Below are 27,380 nucleotides of genomic sequence, written 5' to 3'. Positions count from 1 at the left end.
ATTATTTCTTTTGCAGCTCACAGTGACATTGTTTACAGTATTGACTGCCATCCAAATGAATCTGACTTGTTTGTCTCTTGTTCTCAGGTAGTGTATACAGTCATTGCCTCCTATCTAATGTTGCTAGTAGGGTCTGTTAACACTATTGTTATACAATATTAAAGATGGGTTGATTTAAAATGTGCTACACTGAGGGTATCAAGTTGACATCTTTCTCCAGGGATTTTTCTTTACATTTCTGATAGCTTTAAGCTTTGCCTGATACTTGACACCTTAAGGCAGAATAAAGGTGCTTCTCTTACATCATAATGAATGGTGTCTAAATAGGAATTCTTTCTTTAATAAGTTTATACAATTTTAAGGGTCATTTCTTAACATTTATCAAGATTCTTTGTATATTAAAACCTTGGTCCATGTGGCTCATGAAAATGAATATCTATTTTAGGATGGCAGAATACTTGTTTGGGACAGACGTAAAGTGAAACCAGCCAGTATACTTAGTAAGTATGTATTTAGTGTAGTTTGCTAGCATCAGGTAACATTGTGACAATATGATGATACTCTTAAAACATGCTGATTGCACTGTTGATGACTCCAGTATCCAACGCTTTGTCTGATTGTCAGTTGAAGTATTTTCAAGTCTCCTTAAGCTAAGTAAAATAATAGTGCTCGTTTTTCAACTCTCTACAATAAAAAATAAAGCATATAATATTTTAATGTAAATAGGAAATACTATCTCCCAGTTAAGTATTGTGCGGAAGTGTAAAAATGTAAATCCTGTTATGCAAAACCACTTCCAAGTAGGTAAAATTAGGTAACTCTTTTGAATCAATCTTGATTTTCTTATAGAATACAAATTGTCCTTCATTAGTTTGATATGTAAAATACTCTTTAGATTTTGCCTTTGGGATTTATATTTGTGTGTGTGTGTGTTTACAGTGTGGTTACTCTATTCCACACCAGGGTGCTGGCTAAATCAAATTCCAGTCCAAAGCTATACATCCTTTTTTTACAAGTCACTCCTTTTTTTTTTTTTATGGAGGAAGCTGGGTGGGCAGATGCTAGAAATTTAACAGTGGATGTATATCACTGAGAAATGAATTACTAGCTAGTTGGCCACATGTGGGAAAACTCTAGTTTGACTGCTATAATTTTTCAAAGTAAAAATAAATAATTGTAAATTTGGCTAGAGACTAAATCTAGGTCTAGATCCAACATCGATTTTGAAAGGACTATTGCATTTGGGCATTTACTAATGTAAGGCTTTGTTGATCAAGAGTATAATAAATTAATGTTCAGGAACATTTTGTGCACCGTCTTCTAAGTCTAGTTTCAAAGGTCTATCATTGGAATTATTCAATAATAATTTAAAAAAAACAATTATTATTTGCGAAAAATTGAGAGAATCCTTACTGCACAACAAAATAATAATACTCTAGCTGAAGGACACATTTTAAAACGCCACAGAATATCCACATATCTGAGTTGAATGATAAAAAATGTATGACCTTGATTTGAATGAATACATTCCAATTGAAAACTGATTCTAAATGTTGAACATATTTTGATATTATTGTCAGATAAATCTCCACTCCAGTATACACCAACCTGTGTGAAGTGGAGACCTGACAATCCATATAAACTGGCAGTGGGTAGTGAGAGTGGCCAGATAGTTGTACTGGACACCAGAGCGGGTGTGGACAACAGCTACCTCAACATCGCACCACACAAACGTTTAGTGAATAACTTACAGTTCTGCCCAAACAAGTAAGTCATGTGATATTAATTGCCTGGGTTATTACTACTGTTTAAGCAAAAGTGCTTTAAAATTAAAGTGTTCCATGAAAAATAAAAACGAATTAGTTGACAATGATGATGCAATGTATCCAGAATTCTTTGGTGTTTGACATCCAACATCCAACGCTTTGTCTGAGTCAACTTTAGGAATTTTGTATGGGATTTCCAAGTAGTTTGAGAAGGTCAGTCTAATCTTTAGTTGTTATGAAACACTTAGTGGTTGCCAGTACAGCCAGTTGATCTTTAAGGTGGGTTTAATGGTAACAAGTGACATGGTAGCACTCAACAAAGTGTCTTGTTGATTTCAAATTTTCTTGTTCAGAGCATGTGTAACCTTTACCTCTTGTTTTCTAGTGGAAGATTTTGTAGTAAGAAAAACTTGTAAAAACAATAACAAGAAAAACATATTTAAAACAAGGTTACAAAAGACAGTTTGTGTGGAAACACAAACTCAAAATCAGCCCCCGAAGTGGTCCACCCAGGCAGGCTACAATATTTTCAGAAAGTACATCTGAATGAAATTATATCAAAGACAAATGAGAGATAAGAATGGAGAAAGAAGGTTAACAGATCTTGTGTAGTGCCCCAACGGTCCAGCAGATCAAAGGATAGGTGAAAGTGAATGTAAAGTTAGATGTGAACCTGGCCTAACTAGTTCCCCTTTCAGACCTTGTGGTCTATAGGGCAGATATGTAAAGTTCATCTGTTTTTGTGGCCTACGGTTAACGAGGGTGTCATGTAGCCAGCACAACGACCAACCGCCTTTACTTTTCCCCAACTAATGTCAGGTACCCATTAGAGCTGAGTGGACTCAGAGGCGCCCAAAGATTCCAGAGTTTAAAATCCCAGTCTTCATCAGGATTTGAACCCGGGACCCCCGGTTCAGAAGCCAAGCGCTTTACCGCTCAGCCACCTGGCCTCCCCTGGCCTAACTGATGTCTTATAATTGATCTAATTTTTTTAAAAGGCTCAATCTCTTATTCGAATCCACACAAAATATTCCGAAATTAAAAAAAAAGTTCAGGAAAATGAAGTTTATAAGATTACTATTCGTTTTAAATTAGGTCTAACTTATAATGCATACTAGTTAGCTTTTTCTCTTTAAAAAAATACTTGCATTACTGATTTTAAAAATTAGATTTTTCGCTTTCAGAAAAAAAAAAAGTAGCCGTTGCATCAGAACTTTGAATGGTCTAAAATATTGTGATGTCCGATTTTCACTATCTTTTGTAGTTTACGAGATCTAAACGGGGCGGATGGACAGACATTTCACACAAAACTAATAGCGTCTTTTCCCCTTTCGGGGGCCGCTAAAAATACTTTTCTAAACAAAAAAAGCTTATAGTATGTAATTGTATCAATTAGTTTTGATCAGTCATATAATTAAATCTGTAATAGATCTAGACTAACAATATTAAATTTGTGCATTTAGAAATATTTTTAGTGGCCCCGTAAGGGGAAAAGCCCCTATTAGGTTTGTGCAAAATGTCTGTCTGTCACACGCATCATTTTGCTTTGATCCTATCACTTGTCTGGACCAGTTGGGAAGGGGGTGGGGGTATCTGGGGGAATGTTACCATGATCGCTTTTTAAGTACATAAAAAAACTTGTTCAACTTATACTACCACATCTGTCAAATATGCTTCCTTGTTCTGTAGGATACCCAACAAAATAATTACTACCAATAGTTAAATAACTAATTTTTTTTTTGTTTTATTTTTTTTTTGTTTTGTCAGGTATTAGAAATAATTGTGCAAAATTTCAACTTGATCCGAGTTTGGGTGTGGGAGAAATAACATGTACAAGCTTTTTATCAAACTTTTTATCCTACAGACACATTTAAAAAAAAAACACTTTTTTTAGAAGAGATTTTGAACATTTTGAGTTCATTTTATTTTTAATAACTTTCCTCACTTTTTTTTTTCCATCCATCTAAACTAAGGATGCAATTTCTTCTCAGCTTATGGCAGCCATTTTTCCTTTCATCAGTGATAGTCAGAAATAGTTTCTCTTTATTTTGTTTCCAATCTGTACACAAGTCTAAGCAAGTTACACATGTGAGGGATTCAGTTGTTTTTTATGCTATCTAAAATTGTATCTTTTTTGTTTTGTTGAAAGTATTATTCATTTTTAATTATTTATGTTTATCAAGAGAGCCTTTGTAGCCAGACTTTTGTTTTCCCCAGTGCTGATTAAAGGAAGGTTATCTGCCTGAGTTTTAAAATATATATAGCACAATCTTATAAGTAAACATTTTTCCAATATTCAGCTATAATAGATATGTTGAGTAAAGATGGAATGGCATTGGATTCATTCATGTAACCAATGTACCAACACTTTGCACTAAATTTCTTTTTTAACTATTTCAGACCATCTTTACTAGCCTCAGTCAGTGAAGACTGTAAGGTAGTTGTGTGTACTACTGAGAATGAAACCATGAAAGTAATGTAAGTACTTATTTTTCTGGATTGTCAAAAGACTTTAACAGACATGCCTACAGTCCCGCATTATGCGGAACCGTCCCGCAAAAGCATCAAAAAAGCTCACATGTTCCGCCGTTCCGCATTCACGATTTTTTTGTTCCGCCAAGTCTGAATTCCGACACAAAAAAAAAAAAAAAAAAAAAAAATCGCCGATTTTTCATTATTTATTAATAATGCGAAATTAAAATACTGAATGCAAAATAAAATATATATAGGTCTGTGTTTATTGTTTACATTTCATCTTCTCCCTGACCCGGTGTGTCCTAAATTTACGAAGATAAGGTTGAGCTAGATCTAGACATAGATCTAATACTCTAGGTCTAGATACTAGATCTAGATCTATTCTGAGAATCTAGTAAGTGCTAATTATGCTAATAAGCCAAATGTTTCATTCAAATCCCTTTCTTTTCCCGACAATGGCTATACTACTTAGTCTACTTAGTTACTTACTACTAGTCTAGACTAGATCTTGATCTAGACCTAGACTATCTCTAGACTCTAGACTATTGGCAAGTCAATTGGAATTGCATTTGCCGTATTGCCACTATTGGAGTCTATAATTAGTATATTCAGAGTATTGTCACTATTCTAACAGTAACTAAGCGGAAATTACCGTAGACTCTTAAATTATTTTAGTTAGATCTAGAACTAGAGACAACATCTAGAGTTATTAGAGTGATTAGAGTAGAGCCCTAGAAAAGGATAGATAATCAAGTAGATGTAGATCTAGAATAATCTAGATCTAGTCAGTAGATTTATATCTAGTAGTAACAAATAAAAATAGATATAGTAACATTTGAGTCTAGGTCATTAGAATACATTTTAGTTAGAATTCATCATTTAGGAGTTAGAACTATTGATTTCAAACAAAGGACATAATTATGAATTAAAGGTTTTCTTACTTTTAATTATAATATTTACATCTAATTTATAAGAAGCATGCTATTGTTGTTTTTAAAGTAATATAATTGAAGTTTTATTTATATTGCGTACAGTATTGCTAACAAACGCGTTAATGTTCCACATTGGGGCCCAAAATTCCACATTTTCAACCTGAGTGTTCCACATTCTGGGTCTTGGGGGTAGGCATGTCTGCTTTAAACAAATTAATTGTACAGGTTGAAATTTTCCACTTTAAAAACTGAAAACAACTTAACTAATATGATGTAAAGGAAGAGGTGAATGAACAGAATTTTAGTCTGTATTTATCATTTTGGAAAAAAAAAAATTTAATTACAAATAAGTTTAAGAATTTAAAAAAAAAAAGATGAGAAATCTTTTGTTTCTTTAAAAAGGCATGTTTTAAATTTAACTCCTCTCCTTGATGTGGTTTCCCATATTTTGGTGAATGTATTAACTTTGTAGGGCACTACCATGTTAGGGTTAAATTAAAAACTTTTTTTTTAATCAGAGAAGGTTGTTTTATCAGAAAATGTACACTGGTACCATAGAAAATGTATGCTATTTTTATATAATTAATTTTTAAAGAAAAATTATTTTCATTTTGATTATGAAAATTAAAAATAGCTCACCATCTGTGGACAATGTCACATAGATCTAGACCTGGGAAATAGTTTATGATTTAAATTGATAAAAATGATTTTATGTTACTGTTAAAGTTAACACTCTGTAGACAGTGATGATAAAGTGTTTTCAGATTGCTTTTATGTCTGACTTTCAACATCCAACGCTTTGTCTGAGTCATTGGTTATGGTCTGTCTGAAAAAAGATTTTCACTTATTTGTAATTCTGGTTTTCAAATGAGTGGTCTGTCTGAAAAAAGATCTCCACTTATTTGTATTTCTGGTTTTCAAATGAATGGTCTGTCTGAAAAAAGATATCCACTTATTTGTATTTCTGGTTTTCAAATGAATGGTCTATCTGAAAAAAGATATCCACTTATTTGTATTTCTGGTTTTCAAATGAATGGTCTGTCTGAAAAAAGATATCCACTTATTTGTATTTCTGGTTTTCAAAGCAAGTTCAAGACAATAATTTTATTAGTTGAGACTGTAGCTAACTGTAAGATTGTAGAACAGGATTATTGTTTGGGTTGTATCTTTATTGCAGATATTCCAACACAACTCACAGAGACTTTGTCAGAGGTCTGACCTGGTCAACAGAATCTCAGCTGTACACATGTGCTTGGGACTCCAGGATACTATTACATGACATCACCAAACAGACTGCCACATTCATGGGGGAGTCCAGCTCTTGCAAGCTGGAGGTAAATGGTGACATTGCTGACCACCCAGTAGAGAATGGATCTGGTGATGTGGGGACTGATGTAGACAAGAGCAAGCTTGACCAGTGCAAACTGTCTTACAGCCAGGCGGTCAAATCTCAACCAGAGATGAGTGCAGAGGGATAGAAAGAAAATTCAAATGTTGGATGTTTTTATTTGTGTCATTGGCACATCATTAATTCACTTCACTTTGGTGTGACTTGTGTAAAAGTGATTTCTAAGGCCAGCAAGATTTTTGGATATGAATGAAACATTTTCACAAGATGTCTTCTTAAGACTACACAGTTAAAAATAAGTCACAGTATTTCTTTTATTTGAACAAAAATTCTTTGAAATAGCTGAGAAGTCAGTAACTTTTCCAGTTATCTTGTATACTTATGATATGATAACATAATATAAATATACATTCTGGTCTTATAAAATGCAAACATATCAATGTCTAATTAGTCTAAAGTGAATTAATGGTTTGTATTTGAATGCACCAAAATAGTTTTGTACATAATAAAAAAAAAACTTTATCTTCTTACAGTTAAATTAAAAAACTGTGACTTGAAATTTTTACTTGTGCAGTCGTTAATTTAATTGAAAATGTAATTTTTAAAATATGTTTGTCAATGTTGAACTTTATATTGAAACCGTAATGCTGACTTTTGAATTGAACTATTGTACAATATCATGCGGTATTGTGACCTCAGTATTTATGAACAAGATTATGATACACTGTTATGTAAAATATATAGTCTTGCATTTAGCTGAACTGGCTTTCTTAAGGGGATGTTATCAGTTTGTTACTTAAATGAGATTAATTTATAAGATTCTGTTTCTTTGCCTGATGTAATGTCCCCAGCATTAAGCCTTCTTTGTTACTAAAACTCTTGATGAGGAATCCATGTTGGTGTGGCAGGAATTGACACATTCCTTCAACATATTGAATGTAGGTTACAAGTCACCAAGACATTTCTTTTTGTGTAATTTCTTTTTTATTGAAATTTGAGTTAAAAACATATTACAGTTATGAAAATTGAGTTCCTGTATTTTTTTTTATTGATGTGTATGTTAAAACAAAGATTGTAAAACTTATGGTAATCTAACATCAGTTAAATGGATGTTTATCTGGTATGTGCTTGGACTATCATCACACGTCCAGAGTTTTATTCTACCTGCTGCAATTCCCTGTCCTCCTATAGGAGGTTTGGGTTACAATATAATTTCGTAATTTCTGAATGAATATGTGAAATGTATAAAACTACAGAATTTGGGTAACCATTTGAAGAAAGCATGCGAATTTCATGTTTCAAATAATTGTAGGACATCAGGAGTTTATGTTCATACTTAATCATAAAATAACAAATAGAACAAAACAAGCTAGATACTTATCTTATTGTACTCATTAAAATTTTGATAATTAATTTTTAAAATATTAATCAAAGCTTTAACTAAAGAAAATTTTAATTGAAGTGCAGTTTAAATATATGCATAGAAAATGTTTGTAAAATTCTGATAATCCTTCTAGAAAATTTTAAAATCCTGTATGTGAGGCAATAGCATTTTTTCTTGATAAGAATCACAATCGCTAATTATTAAGTTCATCAAATCTTAAAAGTAGCTAACTGCATCATCTTCTGTCCCTTGACTTTCGTCATAGGTGTGAGGTCACAGTTGGCGTAATCAAATCCCTTCACTTTTCCCGGTCGGCAGCTGTTTTAAGAGGGAGGCCAGTCTATTTTTTATGTTATCCAGCCATAACATTACTAAATATTCGTAAGCACACACATATAAGGAATAATGAGTATATCCTTACCAGAAACATTCGACTCAGTCCAAGACCATTCATTATAGAAGGCATCAACACTGGCTAGCAACGTCACAACCTGTGGGCATTTTAGACCAATAGCTCATTGCCATGTGTACAGACCTGTGATGTGGCAACAAGCTATTGGTCTAAACTGTCCACAGGTTGTGACTTGCAGGTCAATGTTCAGGCCTTCGATAACAATTGGTCTCGCTCAGAACAGGTCAACTATCCAACTGATGAACAGACCACTGGCTACTCTTTATTACTCCCTTAAATAGCAAATAAAAAAACACATCTTACACACCCCTTGGCCATTCCATAGCAACAATAAAAAAAAAAAACTTGCTCATTTGTAAACGCTCAATTAAAAGTAATAAAACTAAAAACATCACATGTTTGAGTGCAAAACATCCATTGGAAGCATAGGGCAAGCCTAGTTGGTCATCTCTCATGAGATAGTGCTAATACTCCAATGTACAGAGAAGCAACCATCTTATACATTTCAGTCATTCCTTCAATGAAATATATATTTGATACAGATGTTAGCATAAGATTAATTTAGGATTGACACATTTGAGACCCAATCATCATCATCGAACTCCATTTGAGTGAGGGCTTGAGAGGCTCAAATCCTCTATTGCAAAAGCCCTGCTGTTTTGCATAGTGCATACATCACCATAAAGATCGAGAATTTTTGGTTTCCCAGACCTGTTGAGACGGAGATCAGCAAGTCTGGGGCAATCAAACAGAATATGAGACACAGTTTCCTCAGCTTTCTTCCCCGCAGCGGGGGCACCGTGAATAAAAATTTGGCCATAGCCGTGAGAAATATGAGCCAATAGGATAGTGGCCTGTCCTGCACTTGGCAGACAAGTTTTGTTTGCATTAGATGTGACAAAATACGCAGGTCACACCTAGGTTTGTGTTGTCACATCAAGTACTGTGCTAATTCTTTATCGGAAGAATAGAAGATAATTCATTGATATTATTAGGTTCTGAATCTTAAAACTAGGTGAAACCTCTGCTAGCATTTATTTTATTGATGAGTACAGATTAGAACTTTTCTTGCTCACATTTCATACTGCCACTGTTGCTTTCTTTCTGCCATGTTAAGATTTCAAAAACTAACTAAAAGTGTTTTTGAAAAAAAAAAAAAGTTACTTTCACTTTTATTTAGCTTGAAGTACCTGCTACTTATGTCTTCTGAAAGAATACACTTGTTTTTAACATTATGTATGCATAACCAAAACGAAAAAAAAAAAATTTTTCTGATGTGATTACAAGTACCTGTACCCAAAAAAAAAAAATTTCTCTCACAATGGCCTCGTATTGTTTAACTTTTGGTCATTGTTGTGAATCTGTTCAGCTCATTAAAAAAAATTGACTTTTGAATTCAGTCATCTCTCATATAGGTGTCTAAGTAACAGGTACTGTTTATGTTTATTAAGACCTTGAATAGCATAATTTAGATACCTATACTTAGATAAAGAAATTTGAAGAAAATGCTAATAATTATGTAAACAATCTAGAAAAGTCCTTGTACCAGACTATATAAGGGGAGCAAAACTATCAGAGCCATTATTTTGTGATGTATAGTTTTACTTAGTATCTTAAAGACATTATTTATTGTTATTTTACAAGTGATTTATGATTTAAGTGAATTGTTCATCAATGGATGACTGGTTTTATTGGATTGAATTTTGAAGGGATAAAATTCAAAGAAAATCTACACTGGGTTTCTTCTGTATGTTTGAATAGAGGCACCTCCAATCATGTGTTGACTGCAACAACATGATAAAATGGAACCTCAAATGGCTATTAGCAACCCCAAGAAAATAAATTGACAATGTATAGAGAAAACTACCAGTACCACAGGATGTGACAGGCTCGTTCCAGAGTTATTTGGCCACCTCTCATCATAATCTTAAGAAACCTATTTGATATTGTGACTGAACTATAGCGCTGCTTTGTAAAAATGTTTGGCTGACAGGCATCCTTTGACACACCAACTCCCATTGTAATCATGTTGTATGTTTAATATGTCCAGGTATCAAATAATGTAGGATAAAAAGTGTCAATATTCTAGGCTTATTTTCTTGATTTTTTAACTTCTAGAAACTTATTGAAAATAGGAAGTGTAAAAGACGATGTACATTTTATACTTAAATATTTTGGATATGATAGAATTGGAGCCTTCTTTTGAAATCTTAAAAACCAGCAAAATAGCCACAAGGTATTATTTATAACACATTCTACTTAATTAAAATATATTTAATGTCCCTTTTCATTAAATTAATGTTAGAACTTTTTTTTAAACAAACATTATTACAAATTGAACTAAGTCAATAGTTGCTTTGGCACAATTTATTTGACCAAGAAAAAAAAAACTTTGATCCTGTCAAAAAAGAAATCGCTTCAGTCAATTAAATGCAATAAGTTGACTTGATAAAAATTGTAGATCTCTCAAAATACACACTCTACAACAAACAAACAAAACATTCCTTTCACATGGCATGCATAAGATTGTGCCAAAACTTTTGATTCCCCATTACCACTTGGAGCACAAAATACAGTCGGAAAATACAATTCGTCATGTCTCAAGAAAGAATAAACAAGATACTCAACATTTTGTAATTCCCAATAGTTGCTCAAGAAATGATTCAAAAGACAAAAGAACAAATAAGAAAAATGATAAAAGAATTGTCCCTTAAATGTAGATAAAACAGACCAATATTATTTTCTGACTGCATTCTGCTGTTAAAAAAAAAAGAAAAGGTATCTCATAAAGATAAAGTGTATAATGCCTAGTGTTCACTTGTGTTGGAGACATGTAACAGCCCTGTGCCTTGGAGTTTGTTTTGGATTGAAGAATACAATAGTTTCATATGTTTAATAAAAATGTTCTTAAAAAAAAATCTGTACAATTAAATTGTTTTCAATGGGTAAATGCTGTTTTGACTTGGAAGTAACATAATCAAATTATTAAACATTTGATTGTTTTTGCTTAGTTTCAAAACATGAATTTTTCAGACAAAAAAACTACAATATTTTCTACAGCAAAGGGCTATTAAATAACTATCTTTAACTTGTGTTGACATTTTAGTTGAATTGGGCTTCTCTAGCGAGTGTAGCCAAATTCCCTTGCTTCATCTTCCCGGAAGTCTCCATAGCGCCATAGATTTTTCTGTAAAGAAAGTCATTCTTCAAGTAAATTAACTGGTAACAGTAACCCTGGAGATGATTTCTTCTAATAGTAAATATGATTCAAAGCTAGGCAGACCAAAAATATCTACCCTTGAAAAACAAACAAAAAAAAAAGATTACCCTTAACAATCAAAGTAAAAATAACCATACCATTGACAAACTAGGAAAAGATCATCTTAACCTAGGGAAATGAAAGATGATGTTCCAATAACAACTAAAACAATGATGGCCTTACCCTTAATCTTTTGGCCTCTTCTTGAGCCTTTTGATATTCAGAGACCATTTTGGCCAGTCTTTTTTCCTTCCGTGCCTCCACTGTCAAGTAACCTTCAGTTATCAATGCTGTCACTACATCATCATCTGTTTCAGCATGCTTTAGGGAGACATAGTCAGGACTGCCACTGCCACCACGATACTCAATATTGAGTAGCATTGTCTTGTTCAGGATGTCATTGTAAAGAGCATCAACAGCATCTTGCTTAGCATCTTCCTGTTGTGAAGGCAAGTTTTTGTAAGTAAAACAAACTTCAAATAAACATGAAATGAAATGTTTAATCGTGAAAAAAAAATACACTGTTGACTCAGACAAAGCGTTGGATGTTGAAAGTCTTCAAAACATGTTCTGGCAACAATTGAACTCATCACAGTCTACAGATTTTTTATTTTTTTTCTGCACTTCTGATCATTCTACATACAAGATTCCAATTTTTCAGTGGCTACCAATGATAAACATATACAAAGTAATTAGACTAACTTTTGAAAAGGCTTGCTGGAGATTTAATTTAAAATACTGGCTCTTAAGTTTGACTGGTGATTGGACAGTATAAAATACTGAAACCAAATTTTATAGTTAATACTGCAGGCTTTAGTTTGGATATCACCAATCTAGTGTGTACTTGATTTATGTCAAACATGGCAAGATATTCCTTAACACTTTTTAATTTTTACCATGAAAAAGAAAGTAGACTTTGAAAATGGGTTTACCTGTTTAGCAGACATATTTATATCTAGTATAAAATACCAAGAAAAAGATTTAAAAAGTGGATTTGATTAAAAAAGAGTTAGTGGGAAGATGGTAGACACCCAGTCTTTGCCAGCTAGGGGGTCTGGGTGAGCGCTGTGAGCTCCCCCAGTGGGATCCAAGGCCAAGCTATATTTGAGGTACCGGTATTTTAAAAAAATGCATATTCTGAGGTATCTACATTGTTATTCTTCTATTAAAAAATTGTAGTTCAAAAATCAAATGTGCTATTCAATGCAATTTATTAATGGAGCCCAGCAGCTGGTAGAAATTGGTAACAATAGTTTTGCTTAAGATTTTAATTGGAGCGGAAAGGTAACCAATTAATTGAAATTTATATGATAGGTTATACACTAATAATTTGAAAAAAGAGGTAGTTGGAACTTTTCTATTAAACAACACAGTTAAATTCATAAACTTAACTATGAATATTTACAGACTTTTAATTTTATATACACAACTGTAGTCGCCAGGACTCAATATCAGATTTTCTACAACTTTGAAACATAGCTTTTTTTTTTTTTAAATTCTATTTCTACAGACAATTTGTTGACTCAGACAAAGCGTTGGATGTTGGAAGTCAATCAAACTTATTTCTGACAACAATTTCAATCATCACAGTCAACAAATAGTCATGAAAAAAAAATTAATCAGGCTGCACACTATCAGGCCTGAACAAAATGGACCTGGACTTTGGGGATGTAATCAAAATCAGCCTCCTGATAAATCTAAATTAAACCTAAGTTATGTCAACATATATCCCAGTCAACATTGGGTATACAGAGCTTGCACAGATAGAACAGTTCATCTAATTAGGCAGCATTATCACAAGGGATGAAGATGCTTGTTGCATGTCGACTTGGGAAAACATTAACTGTTATCCAAAAACTACGACCTATCTAGAAAAACAAAATTAGCTGGAGACCAAAATCTACATCCTCCCTTAAATTCATGGGCATGAGTTGGGAAGAGACTGTGGAAGTAGCAAAAGACCAAATCTCTTTGGAAAGAGCTTGCCACCCTATGAGCCGAGTGGCACAGAAGGATTAAAGTCTAAGTAAGTGTATCAACATAAAAGTAAAACCTACATCACTTGGGACTGATACACAGGCAAGTGTATATTCAGTGGCTTGTGGTGGAAGTGTTTTGAAGCTGCCTGGCAATGCACATAAACCTGATACAGCTGTCTTTTCTCTCTGTGGAAGAAAAAAAGTAAAGTGAGATCGCTGTATATAACAGAGTATCTCTAATTAATTGTAAGAGAACAACTGACAGATTGTCAATTCTTATCAGAACATAAATTTTATGTATTATTGCAACTAGATGAAGCCTAGAGGACAGGAAAGAGTTGGAAAGCCATTAAAAAACTAGTAAGAGGCGAGGACAGTGGCATATTTTTACTAAGGCCCTATGTTCCATGAAGATCTCAAAGGAAAGATAATGATGATTATTGCAACAATGAAGAAAATATTCTTTTCAAGTATATCATTCTGTCATCAACCATAATTGCCTTTTAATTTTGTCCCTGATCTGTGACTATTGGAACATCCATCTTTAACTCTTCATGTTTTCTAAGGTTTGATCTATCTACTACATTGTGGTGTCCATAGTGTAGCAGTCTTGGTCAATGCATCAGCCCTCATTTGGAGTACATGCCCCAGGTCTTTTTTTTTTATTTAATTACTACCGAGTTCCCATATTTGTTTCTTCATCAACTGACCAAAAGATTTTCTGCCAACATTATTTTGTAAAGATATTAACTTTGCCTATTTCTAATATTATGATCATATGGACAACAGATTGTTATATAATTATGATATATAATTATGAGAAATAAACTATGTGTGTTTGTTCTAATAGCTTATTAGATAATCAGTCCAAGAAAAAAAATTGTGAACCTTAGGTGTAAAGTTCAAGCCAATACTCAAACAACTTGTGCCTAGATCTCCGCTTATAGCATTTAATTTTGATAACATTTCTTATTTTGTACAAATTCTATTCTATAAACAGTTGACTCAGACAAAGCGTTGGATGTTGGAAGTCAATCAAACTTATTTCTGACTATTCAAATCATCACAGTCAACAAATGGTCACAAAAACTGAAGTCAAATATTATTGAATGACCTAGCACTAGAGATTTTTTAAAAAATCCTTTCATAGAAATAAAAATGATGTTTTAATGACTACAGAAAAAAATGTGCACTGGAAACTACCTATTTGAAAAGAAAAAGTGACTAGGAACCATCGACCTACATTTCCATAATCCACAAAAAGTACAGTTGCAGTGCTGCCTTCAATTTTTTCAAGTTTAGCTCTGTACCACTGATTATCTTGAGAAAAGCGAGCTGCACAAAGATCTCCTTTACGTGCTGTGTAAGAACCTGGTAGAGGGGGGTTCACTTCCATTTCCTGCCGCAAGTCTTCCATTAACTTTTCTAGATTTGTACCTGTAATATAAAAAGACTATATATTAAGCTCTGATAGTGCATATGCTGTCAGGAAGGTTAAGCCAAAGCCATGTTAGAAGCAGACATACCCACCATCCCTGTCACACAATAAAGATAAACTTGAAAATCAAGAATGTACTTTTGTGGGTAGAAATTTCAGACACCTACATAAATCTATTTTCATTCATGTATTAATTAGTGTTGAAAACAAAGCATTTACTGTCAAAGTGAAATAGTTGCAAACTTAAACCAATGAAGTTTGTCTGCCCTATTGTCATGTTGCAATTTGCAAAAGGTATGTTCATGTCAAAGGGTATGTTCCTAGCCACATCACAAATAAACCTTACAAGTGAATCAAAATAAATAAAGAGATTTTATTTTACAAAAAAATTACTGTTACATATAAAAATTTAAATTCTGTTGTCATTCTCATCAAAATGTATACTAACATCAAGAAAGCTGTCAATCTACAAGCAGAAGTCCATTCTGATGAAACTTAAACAGCTTTTTAGTAAAAGACTTTCCTGTGTATTTTGTGAGTTGTCACTATAATAAAAAAAAAAAGGAACTTTTTCGCTACTCACCATTGTCCACATTTTGTGCGAAGAACGTCAAGTCATCAGTTACTTCAGTAACAATAACTCTGTTGTAGTTAGGTTTACGCTCCACCGGCTCCTCTTCAATCTTTACTTCTTTCTCTTCAACAAAGTTGGCCCAAATCTGAAGACACAAAACAACAGTCTTTGTTAGATTGTTGGCTTGTTAGAGGCAATAGGGTTAAACTTAAATGCAATAATCTCTAAATACTAGATATAAAATATTGATTGGTTATAATTAGGGGTGCACCGGATAGTACTTTTTGATATCCGACCGGGGCCGGATATGACCGGATAGTAAAATTTGATATTCGGCCGGGGCCAGATAACTAAGTGTCTTGTAAATATCTTGTATTGCTGAACATTGTACGAAACTGTTAAATAACATATCTATATTGGTTGGGTTTTTTTTCTTTTATATACCTTATTGTTTTAAACTCTGTTACCTATTGATTTATTCAGACTTAACAGTATTTCTAAAAATCTGTATAGCATAAGTGTGTCTGTGTGTATGTACGATGCCACCAACTGTAAAGGATGTGTGTAGGAAGGTCAATGTAAATAATGTTAGTATATATTTAACTAGTTACTAATGTAAATCTCATAAGTAATGTACAATCTGCCTTGTATAGTGGTCGGATGAGTGTGTTCATGAATTTCAGACCATCAACTTGGTCAGATATACCTAATGAGCCTACACATGTAGTCCTAGTGTAGTGTGTAAAGTTGTTTGTGTTAACCATCAAGCATTATTTTTTTCCTTGAGCAGACGCACGCAATAGAGTTGGGTGTCAGTCAAAAAAGATAACACATTGGCATGGTCAGTCAAGCGTATAGATAAATTATACCCGTCCGCTAGTTAGAGGTCAAGGGTTGTTTTCTTTTTTTACGCTCCAGCATATTGTTTCTTTGTTTGCTAGAGCTAACTGCAGTATTATTATTCAATTTATTTTATGCGATTTTAAAATGTACTGTAAGGTTTTCTGTTATTTATTAAGTCAAAAGAATTCAACAAAGAAATTAGCTCTCTTTCTAATTAGTTACTGGCTTACTGGGCTATATAATCTCGCGTTTTGTGTTCTGTGTAGCTAAAGGTCACTCGTTTAGATGCGTTTGATCTTTAGTCCAGCTTACTAATTGAGATTTATATTTCAAGTAGCTCGGCACACTTGAAAAGGTGTGGCCTCTAGCCCAACCACGTGATTAAGATTTTTCTCCAAATAAGCTAACTCTTTGTCCGGATACCCGTGTAGATGTTTGGCTTGAAGTCCAGTCCCCCCCCCCCAATTAAGATTAACTACTAAGTAAACAAACATAGTTCCCTCGTGTGACCTCTAGAGAGTGCTTACGTCCATCGTATCTGACTTGGGGTCACCTGTCAATCAATGAACTCAGTGTGATGGACTAAACAAATAAAAGGGGGAGGGAGTTGTTCACCTGGAAATATACCTAGTTACCTTAGAGGTGTAGCTATTGTAGTCCAGCCCCCCTAATAAAGATTAACTACTAAATAAACAAACTCAGTTCCCTCGAAAGGTGTGACCTCTAGAGAGTGTCAATACGCTAACATTAAACATACGTCCATCGTATTTACCTTGGGTCACCTACCTATAAAAAAAAAACTCAATGTGATGGACTAAACAAATAAAAGGGGTGGGAGTTGTTCATCTCTACCTCTGGAGATATACCCGCACAGCTAGACAGACGTCTGGTCAGCATGACGTAGTCAAGGAATGTAGCATTTTAACATGTTAACTAACCTACTCAAAGGTCAAGACAAATTGAAAAAAGTGCTAGCCATTGCTGCTCTGTATGTAAAGTTTCATTTCTATTTATATTAAGTTATTAACACGCCTTGTCTTTATAATAAACGATGTTTGGTGCATATTCATAATGGCTCTATTTTTAAGCACATTATTTTGTTTTAATATAAACATTAATACATTCTACAGACATTAATGGAACGAGGTCCACTTTATGCATATTAAATAGGTGTATTTTTTACTATCCGGTAGTGATATCTGACCGGAACCGAATAGCACCGGATAGTAAAAAACGCCGGATATTCAGCAGAAGCCGGAGCCGGAGCGAATATCCGGTGCACCCCTAGTTATAATAAATAAATACACAATAAGCATTTGCACTTTTAATACAATGTCCACATCAATGTCAAATTAGTGTGGAGATTTTTTTCTGAAGAAAACATAAGATACTCAGTTCATGCATCCAGTTAAATTTCTAGCATAAAATGAGGTAGAAAAAATAAATGTTGGCAGCTTACTGGCTCCACAATACTCTCACCAATTTAATGTCGTACTCGAATTCCACTGACTAATAAAATGAAATCAAAATTTATATCTGAAAAGTATACATTTAGATACTGACTCAGACAAAGCGTTGGATATTGTTGTCTTCAAAGAGAAACAATTTACTTAAATTGTCTTAAGATTAGGGATCTTGCATCACTGTCAGTTTTCTAATTCATGCATTCATTGTTCAAATAAAATACAAATATTACACACCTTTAATTTGTCTTCTTTAGCCTTTGCCTCTTTCTCTAACAAAGTTTTATAGAATGAACTTTTCTCAGCTGTAAAGTGAACTTTTGCAAGACCAGCTTCTACCAAAGCAACAGACAAATTAACCCCATCAACAAACAGCCATCCAATAAAGTTGCCACCTTTGTCAATGCCTTCCACTTCAACTTCTACCTAGAATTAGAAAACACAAAATAATAGATCAATACTATAGTCCCACATTGTAAATCATAGTTTTAAGGACAGTTTCTTCTGCCTCAATATCTAAAACACCCAGACAAAATTGTAAGTTGACTAACAAAACCAGTCATTTGACTGAAGAAAAAAAAAAAAAAATAAAACATGTTCACCTACAAATAAAAACGAATCTGGCTAGCATACTAGAATGTGCATACATTAACCTTAAATACAGGAGATTTTTTAAAATATAAAAACACTCCTTAACTATTAATTATGATTTAGCTCTCCCAAGAGGATAAAAAAGATACACTATAAAAATATAGACACACCTTAATAAAACTGTAAAATAAGTAATATAACTTTATTTTGCAAAATCAATTCTTACTATACAATAAAATTATGTACAAAAAATATTTTATTTATCATTAAAAATAGAGAAAAAAATGGCCAGCATGGTGATTGAACCAACATAATTCGCTTAATTAGCAACTAACTGACCCCACAATAAAAGATCAAACATAAATATGTAGTTGCTATAAAAAAACATCTACATTAATAGAAAAAAAATGGATGCCAAAAATGACTTCTTTCCATATAATGTAAAAAAATAAAAATAAATAATAATGCATGAAATGGTCTTTCTGAAATTTTGGACACAGCATGAGTTTATGTGTGAGCGAGCTATCAGCTTGATAACATCATGTAGTTGTCAAAATAAATGATTCACATTTGTGATTGAACAGGACAACGTGTGAGCTAATAGTAGGAATTGAAAACTTATTTTCTCACACTTCAATAAAAAAATACTGGAAATGTTCAAACATACAATACTTGGTATGTTTTATAATGTGCTAGAATGTGTGGTATGTTTTATAATGTGTGCTTAAACTTGAAATGTAAAATCTCAGAAATTATTTTGTTATACTAAACAATCTGAATAAAACATCTTAGCCTATAATCTTCAAATGTATTTTACTTTTTACAATATCAAAATTTAAGTTAACCTTGTTTACCAGACTGCTGGTTATGTCAAATAGACTAACATTTAATATTTAAGTCAATTTCTTAAAAAATAATAATTTTAAAATATTAAATAAGAAAAAAGTTATCAATAGAAAAAAAAAAAACACATCAAGAAGTAAGTCCAAATCAAGTAATTAAGAAAACCTGGTTCCTTTACTAAACTCCATGTTTACAGACAACAACAAATACCTTTCAAAGTCAAAGCTTACCCTGGTTTAAAAATAAAGCTTGGTTTGTATCAAGACAGAAAAATAGGAAGTTTGATTTATCCCTACAGTTATGTTAAAGTGACAAGCAAAAATCTCAACTTTTTCACTGATCTAAATGTAGGGACTAAACAAATATTTCAATAGATGGGAAGTGACTTATTAAGTATGAAACATTCAAAAAGAAAGAAATCATCTGAAGAGCTCATGGTATACCCTATATAAATTGTATTAGTCTCATGACCTCATATTTCTCTTTCAGATCCACAACTTTACAAATAAATACACTACTATTCACCTACCTCCCTCTGCATACACATTTCTTTGGTAAACAGCAAAGCCTCTTCTCCAAATGGCTCTGCAGGGAAGTTTTGGTTATTGGGCAATGTTCTGGCTCCTTTAGGGCATTCTATGCCTATAGATTAAATAAAGAACATGGCGGGTGACTTACAACATAATTCTTGCTTACAATAGAAAATTATTGGTGATATTTGTATCACATGCTTAAGTAAAAAATGTTTATGGTAGCTGCTTAACTAACCAGAGATTAGTAAGGTGATGAGGCAGGTTTCCTTAGGTAGATACAGTCTTAACCTAGATCCACTAGCAATAAACTCCACAACAGCTTCAGATCTTCCTGCTCTTTGTAAAAATGGTAAAAACTGTTTAGCTTTTGCCACATCCTATAGAGAAAGAAAAGCCAATATCCAATTTTGAAAAAGCATACAATGTTCTGGAAAGATTTGCTGTGCTATAAGAAAAACATTATGTGCCATCATGAAAATGTCTGGAATTTTAATCTTTAAATAAAATAGCACATTGTTTCCCAACTAACAATAAATATCAGAACTGATATTCAAGTAATGCTCTTTTAAGAGGTTTACTGTGATAGTTGTTTTAGATGGATGAACACCTAACTTTTCTATTCTTCTAACAATGATATCTGTTCATTTTCCTGCAGAACGATGTTCACTGTTCATTTAAATTTATCTAATTATTTAGACTTCAGGTAGGTACTTGGAATTTGGTAGCAACAAAGTGAAATGTAACAATTCTATTCTTGAGAAATTCCTACACTTACTCCTGAAACATCAGCCACTCTGTGAATGGGTGCCTCTTTTTTACTATGGAGACCAGCTCCCTTTTTGACAGCTCTGGCTTCAGCAGCAAGAAGTTCATCATAATGAGAAGACCTTTGATCATCATCCTGTCTGTATCTGATTACAGTGGCCAGACCTTTACTAACTAAGGCCTCAGCAACATTTCTGTGAGTAAACAGTGTTGCATTAAATAAATAACATGAATATTTAATCCTCAGTGTTAGCAGTCTACTGTTTAAGTGAGATGCTTTTACTCATTTACTCAAACTATGTCCACAAAGTATAAAATAAAAACAGTCTTATAAATTATATCAAGTGTGATAATATGAGATGAGAAAAATGCACATAGATGTCCACACAGACAAACGTTTTCTTTGTACAAACTGTACTACTGATGCTTATTGAAAAGATAACACCAGATATTAAGAACTTCATGGTTGGGATGGAGAAAGGTGATGGAACACTGCAGGATAAAGAAAATATCTATAAGACTAGCTGATCAGCAGATGAAAAAAGGACAAGAATTAGCTGACAATAAATTTTGGAACCAAAGGTAGAGTAAAAAAAAATGTCAAGAAAATATTAGCTTTATAACACTTTTGCTTATTGTGTTATTATAATAAGCAAATAAAAGTGAGTGGAAAAAAAACTGTATTTATATAACCATAATTTTTTTTCACCATCGCACAAGAAAATAAAAAGTTCATTTTTTATATAGATAAAGCAAATCGCATCATAATTTACACGTGTTTGCATGATGCCAGATAGCTGCTTGGATACAAAAGACATTTTAATATACTAACTCCTATTAACAGTTTTAAAAAGTCACCAATACAATGGTGCATACTTACATCCCACCTATTGTTACTGTGCAGCAAGTTTTCTCAGGGTATCCTTGGTTTGGAGGTTGTATATAGTCCACTTCCACATTTACCTGAATGAAATCAAGTTAACACATTCAAACAGATACCAAATAGCTAGATCAAATAAAAAAAATAAAGTAAACATAACATGAATTCTAAAAAAAAAAAAAGTCATATAAAAATAGAGACATCACCTTCTTTCCGATGAGTTTTTTCCTAAGAAATTCTCGAGCTTCAAACATGTATGGAATGTCATACAGTGGCCTTGACCTTTTGTTAGGAGTCTCTTTCACTGGTGCGTCTCCCTGACCTTCCAAAGGTCTGAAAGAGAAAACAACTACGTGTACTGTCACATATCATAACATGAACTATACTTGTTACCAATGGTTGAACTTAATGGCACTTATTGTTGATAGTGAGAACCAAATTTAGATTTTACCTAGGTGGCCTAATGCTCGCCAAGAAGATCTTTTTAAAAGTATTGTCCAACTTGATGACTAGGCCATCACCATTAACTACTTCAACAACCTAAAATAAATGTATGTTTAAAATTGTGAACTTCTTCATGAAATAATTAACCTTAGTATAGATTTTTTAAGTGCTGTTAGAAAAATTGGATATCATTCACTAGTGTTTAATGACTACAATTTTAGTATAGCTACAAATTATTTCTGAAGTAAAATATGTTCGAAATACTGTGTGCTTACTTTCCCAGTGAATGACTTGTCTTTGATGTTGATGTTAGATTCAGCTGGTTTATAATCTTTCCATATTCTTAATTTCTTGTCTTTAGCTATTCTAATAAAGAAATATTTAAAAGTTAATAAAAATTGATAATTAGGACAGTGAATACTAAAAGTGCTCAACAGACATTTATTTTACTTCTAGTAAAAAAAAGAAATTGTTTTTTAAACAAGTACATCAGTTTTGAAAATCTTGCATTTCTAATTTCAGCAGAATGGACTAGAAATGCATTTCAACAAAGCAGATGTCTTCAAATGGCACTAATTAAAACATTTGAAAAAAAAAATAAAGCAAATATAATAAATGTTCTTGAGTAATCACTGAACATATTAGCTGCACATGGTTAAATTCTGTTTTGAATGTCTGATAACATATATCAACAGAATATGATTAAATTTGTTAAAGTGTTATTTAAGAAATAGTCAAACACAAAACCAGAACAACATACTTTTCAGCAGCTCTCAGTTTATCTGCACCCTGCGTAACAACCCCCATTGACCAGTCCACACAGCGAGCAAAGCCTTCTTTTAACAAAAACTCAGTAATGTTGCCATTCTGAGAAATAAGACATAAGAAATATGGTTAATATAAGTAGAACACCATTTGGTAATCTTTATAACAACAAGATTCACTCAATTTCACTTTCATTATAGAGGGTATTCTTTAGAGCTGCTTGGAATCAGATAAATGAGAAAGTCCAATTCATGAAAAGCTAACCTGAGGTTTTAATCCTACATCACTTTATGCCTTAGTAATGTAAAGGCTGTACTGTTGCTATCAAATTAACATATTTCTATTAGTGTGGAAAAAGAATCAACCTTTCTTTTGAAAAATAAGTTATTTGGGGGATGCTCTAATCAAATCAGGAATGTTTTTGTAAGGCATTTCACTTTCATAAATGATATTAACTTTGATTATACAGTCATACCACGTTTTTTTTATGCTGTATATCAAGCTAGTCTGCTAAGGTTAAAATGAAAGTGGAAAGGCAGAGCAAAATAATCTAGAATGAAAAAGAATTCAAGAACGCAGGCTTCACTGCATTTTTTTTTTAAATAATAGGGAAGTCTGTCTAGCGTCTCCTTATTACACTTACAGGATGTAAAATTGTTCCAAGTAAATTTTGATTTGAGACCCCTTCTAAAATGATTTTGACATCCTTTTGAAGTAGTCGAGATTCTGTAAAATACTTGGCTTCTTCCATGAATGGTTCTGGAACCTGTTTACCATCAGCATCCTGTTTGTTCATTGGACACTGCAACAATAGAAATTATTTAATCTTTTTTACAGGTTCTTTTCCTAAATACACAAAAATTATTTTTTTAAACACTAAGTAGACAATTCATTTGATTTTTGTATATTATTCTAAAACATAAAAAAAAAAATAATTACCTTAATTCCAGCTAGCATAACAGTCACATATTCAAAAGTTGGCAATAGAAATGCCCTGACAGTACAACCATCTCTCACATGCTCAATAACGGCTGCAAACAAAGAGAAACATATTTCACATTTAGTACATTTACACAAATTTACTGATAATGTGCAATGACATTTTGCATCACAATTTTTTAATCCTAATTAGAAAGCTTCATACAAAGAATCAATTATATTACTAATTGCCAATATAATTAACATTTTTTAAACCAATAATAAACATTTTCACCAAAGACCTTTATGTCTTTATAAAAAGTATTTGAAATGACTATGACAGATTTAGCCCACAACACAAAAGCTAATTAAATGTACTCATCTAAACAAAAAAATCCATTTCGAAGTTATCTATCCGTTTGTTAAATGCATTTATTAATAAAATTTCAAAGATGCTAGGTATGCCACATACCATCAATTGGTTTATTATGATGAGAGTCTACAAAGTGACGAGGATTATCTATTGTCCACTTAATGTCTCTGACATGTTTACTTGCTTCCCCTTCAGCATGTTTGCCCTTGCCTGCAGCCTTGGCAGCATCTTCCAACTGAGCTAACCTTTGCTGAGCAGGGCTAAAAGGGAAGAGTGGAAATGTTGAACACAACATACAAAAAGATAACAAAAAATTGATAAATAACTGGTCATTTAACACGAGGAATAACATTCTGATTTTACTCTCAGATCATAAAATGTAAAACAATTTAAATAAATGTAATGATAATATACTTTTAAGTGTAATAAGCACATTCACAGTACATACTCATCATTCTTAAGTCCAGTCTTTCTTACTTCAACCAAACCCTCAGCAATTAAAGATTCAGTAATATTTTCTCCGCTAGTATCTGAAATTAAGCACAGATAAAGAACATGTATGTAAGAATACAGCAAAAATATTTACACTTTAATTTCTTATCATCTAGCACTATTAATAGTGCTTTTATTCTATTACTCATTATAGAAATCAAATTTTCTGTCAAAGATTTCGCAGTACATGATACAAGAACTAAGTTGTATAAATACAGTTTTATTTTTCTAACAACCTTTTCCAAGGTAAATAACTCCATATTCTCTTCCAGTGCCGGGAACTTTATATTCCACTGTAAACACAACCTCTTTTCCAACTAGTTTTTTACGCAGATATTCCCGAGCTTCCCAGGCCCATGGCTGAAATAGACAATACAATTATTAAAATAACAGCATGTACAGAGAAAGAAAGAGTGAGTGAGAGAGAGATATATTATCTACTAGAATTGTAAGACAGCTCCTCTAAAAAGACGATCATCTCACCTCATCTTTAGTCTCAACCGAGGAGTCTACATTTGGATTAGCTCTTCTTGCCAATTTTGGTGCAGTTATATTTGACAAGCAAACTGTTCTCTCAGGTGGTGGTCCTCCTTTTGGTTGTCCTCGTAACACAACAGTGTCACCAGAAAGGACCTGATAGATATTAACATACTCATACAAATGAAAAAATATACTTGACAATGATTACTAGACATACTGGTTTAACTCTAAGTTTATAAGTTATCTAGCATGTAAATCTTAGTAGCCTTTATTCTAACAGTAATTGAGAATAAATAGCCATGAATGAACTTTTTTTTAAATATTAGTTTTGAAAGCATTTTTAAATACACATATATATCATTATTATATGCGTGATCATACTTAACTAATGAACCAAAGTTAGATGAAACCTTTTGGGTCTATGCATTCTTAAGTACAAATGAGCTAGTTCAATGTAGATATTTTAGACTACTAAACAAAACTATTTAAATAATCTAAAGACATTGACATCTAGTCCTAAATTAGGAGTGTGCTTTCAAAGCAATTGGCTCCTGAAATGAGTAATCTTGGGAGTTGAAATTTCAGCGAAGACTGGAACTTTATTTGGGATTTTTAGGAGATGCACCTGAGTTCACCTAACTCTAGTACCACTAATGGCTACTTGTTGGGGAAGTAAAGGCAGTCTGTCATTGTGCTGGCCACATAATACACTTGTTACCTGTTGGCCATAGTCCTTTACAATATCATGCACCCTTCTGCCCCATAGATGTAGAATGATCTAGAATCTTTACTAGTAAGCCTACAGTCAAGTCACAAGGCCAACCAGGTGAGGGACTAATAAAAGCAAATATATATACTATAGACTACTATAGGGCATAGGGTCTAACTAGATTTTGATCTAGACTAGTATCAGCAGGAAAGTCTTTTTTTTTAATAGCAACATCTCAACACAACTCACAAGTTTAAGTTTAGTTTATTGTTTATGATTCAATAAATTAACAAAAAATCAAGATCTTTAATGATAATTTTTAATGAAATCCTAGATAATTATATCTAAACTAATCTAGAGTAGACATCTATATATAGATCTAGTAGTATAGTATAGCCTACAATAGGTCTAGGCCTAGGCATAGAGGTTAATCATTAATCATAGTTAGATTATAGATTAGATTCTATAGTGACTATAGACTATAAACTAAACAATAATCTATTATTTCAATCTTTGGATGTAGACATCAAATAAATGATCAATATTACACATGTGACATAATATTAGATTTTTTTTTTATTTTAAAGTGTAGTTTTTACATAAATCATAAGTCTAATACTGTCTGTCTAATAGTAATATGTATGATCATCATGAGATCTTGGTGTGGATACTCATGATACTGTAACTGTTATTGTGAGTCGTCATGTGTCAAGTAGATCTATATTACTATATACAAACATACATCTAGATCTATATAGAACTCAGTTTCAGTTACTCATACTGAGTTAACTGAGTCAGTTAGTACTGAAGACAAGTCAGTGAAAGAACTTAGTCTTAAGTTGTCTTTAACTTATAATAGAACTTCAATAGAAGTCAATTCATGAAGGAAAGTAAAGTAAAAGTTGGAAGTAAAATATGGAACCACTCTAGGTTCAAAATAATAAGCTTAATTCATTGAAAAACAATACTTCAATTAAAGTGAGAGTAACCAAGCAACACCATAATGTTTTCAACGATAACGGTACCTGCTTTACAACAGCTTTTTGAATAACTGTTGGATTAGTGGGGGTAGACATCCTCGTCTTTATGGTCGTGATGGGAAAAAGGAAATGTGCTCTTTATTTTGAGAAGTCACGTGACCTGAAGTAGGATACCTTTTTATTTTTAAAGTATAGAAGAGCCGGTATTGAAGTGCATTTTATGTCTTCAAAAATTATTTTACTTTATTCAATGTTTTTAACTTTAATGTAATATTGCAGTGTTTACTTAAAGAATGCATAAAGAGAACGGGCAAAGAGATAGATATACTTTTAAGTTTTCAGTAGACAGTTTGGCATCTACTGTTGATGATGTGGCGATCTTTCGGTGTCGAGTCAATTTATCAGCCAATGGTTACTTATCCTAGTGTTAACATAAATTATCACCCCCTAAAACGTGTAAGCCTGAGCTTGCTTGCAACTTCTAACAACGGCGTGGAATTTAATTCAGATCCAGAGGAAATCTATAATAAAATGTTCGCAGTTTAATTATTATTATTTTATTTTTAAAAATTTAATGACAAAAAGAGAGGTGGATAGGATATTATAACTTTTCATAACTTTTGAAGATAGGCTTATCCATCGGATTTTTGTTCTTTTAGTTTGTTTGTTTTAGTTAGGCCTATACGAGTAAAATAATAGGGACCCACTGGCGGATCCAGGGGGGGGGGGGCGGA

At 32.7% G+C, this 27,380-nt stretch overlaps 2 protein-coding genes across 4 annotated transcripts in view; one reads left to right on the top strand and one right to left on the bottom strand.

Annotated features, from left to right (window-relative positions):
* The window catches only part of LOC106061144 (methylosome protein 50-like), a 30,230-nt gene extending 22,680 nt beyond the window's left edge, over positions 1-7,550 (top strand). For all 3 annotated transcript variants that reach the window (XM_013219218.2, XM_056031451.1, XM_056031452.1), the window contains 5 exons: positions 17-87; positions 446-500; positions 1,581-1,767; positions 4,167-4,244; positions 6,351-7,550. In XM_013219218.2, the coding sequence (XP_013074672.2) occupies positions 17-87; positions 446-500; positions 1,581-1,767; positions 4,167-4,244; positions 6,351-6,651 (692 nt within the window). In that variant the 3' untranslated portion in view covers positions 6,652-7,550. The remainder of the gene's footprint in view (positions 1-16; positions 88-445; positions 501-1,580; positions 1,768-4,166; positions 4,245-6,350) is intronic.
* A 3,119-nt stretch (positions 7,551-10,669) lies between these two features.
* Positions 10,670-26,821, bottom strand: LOC106061143 (staphylococcal nuclease domain-containing protein 1-like). The gene is made up of 21 exons (XM_013219214.2): positions 26,692-26,821; positions 24,961-25,110; positions 24,714-24,837; positions 24,434-24,515; positions 24,085-24,245; positions 23,634-23,725; positions 23,338-23,496; positions 22,690-22,796; positions 22,205-22,295; positions 21,937-22,025; positions 21,692-21,818; positions 21,486-21,568; positions 20,616-20,799; positions 20,076-20,217; positions 19,837-19,949; positions 18,111-18,299; positions 15,577-15,712; positions 14,799-14,992; positions 13,634-13,741; positions 11,760-12,014; positions 10,670-11,504 (listed from the first exon to the last, which is right to left on the bottom strand). The coding sequence occupies exons 1-21, from the start codon at positions 26,740-26,742 to the stop codon at positions 11,439-11,441; spliced, it is 2,703 nt and encodes a 900-aa protein (XP_013074668.2). The 5' UTR covers positions 26,743-26,821; the 3' UTR covers positions 10,670-11,438.
* Between the last annotated feature and the right edge of the window lie 559 nt (positions 26,822-27,380).

Source organism: Biomphalaria glabrata, chromosome 6, assembly GCF_947242115.1.
Source record: "Biomphalaria glabrata chromosome 6, xgBioGlab47.1, whole genome shotgun sequence".
Lineage (NCBI taxonomy): Eukaryota > Metazoa > Mollusca > Gastropoda > Planorbidae > Biomphalaria > Biomphalaria glabrata.
The sequence above is the reverse complement of the archived record's forward strand: the minus strand, read 5'-3'. Positions and strand labels throughout refer to the sequence as shown.

Excerpts from the sequence above, each read along its gene's own strand:
- LOC106061143 (XM_013219214.2), bottom strand. The coding sequence starts at position 26,742 with ATGTCTACCCCCACTAATCCAACAGTTATTCAAAAAGCTGTTGTAAAG. Across the intron at positions 21,569-21,691 it reads AAAAACTCATCGGAAAGAAG|GTAAATGTGGAAGTGGACTA; the intron begins GTGATGTCTCTA and ends GATTTCATTCAG. Across the intron at positions 12,015-13,633 it reads GTGTATCAGTCCCAAGTGAT|GAAGATGCTAAGCAAGATGC; the intron begins GTAGGTTTTACT and ends CCTTCACAACAG.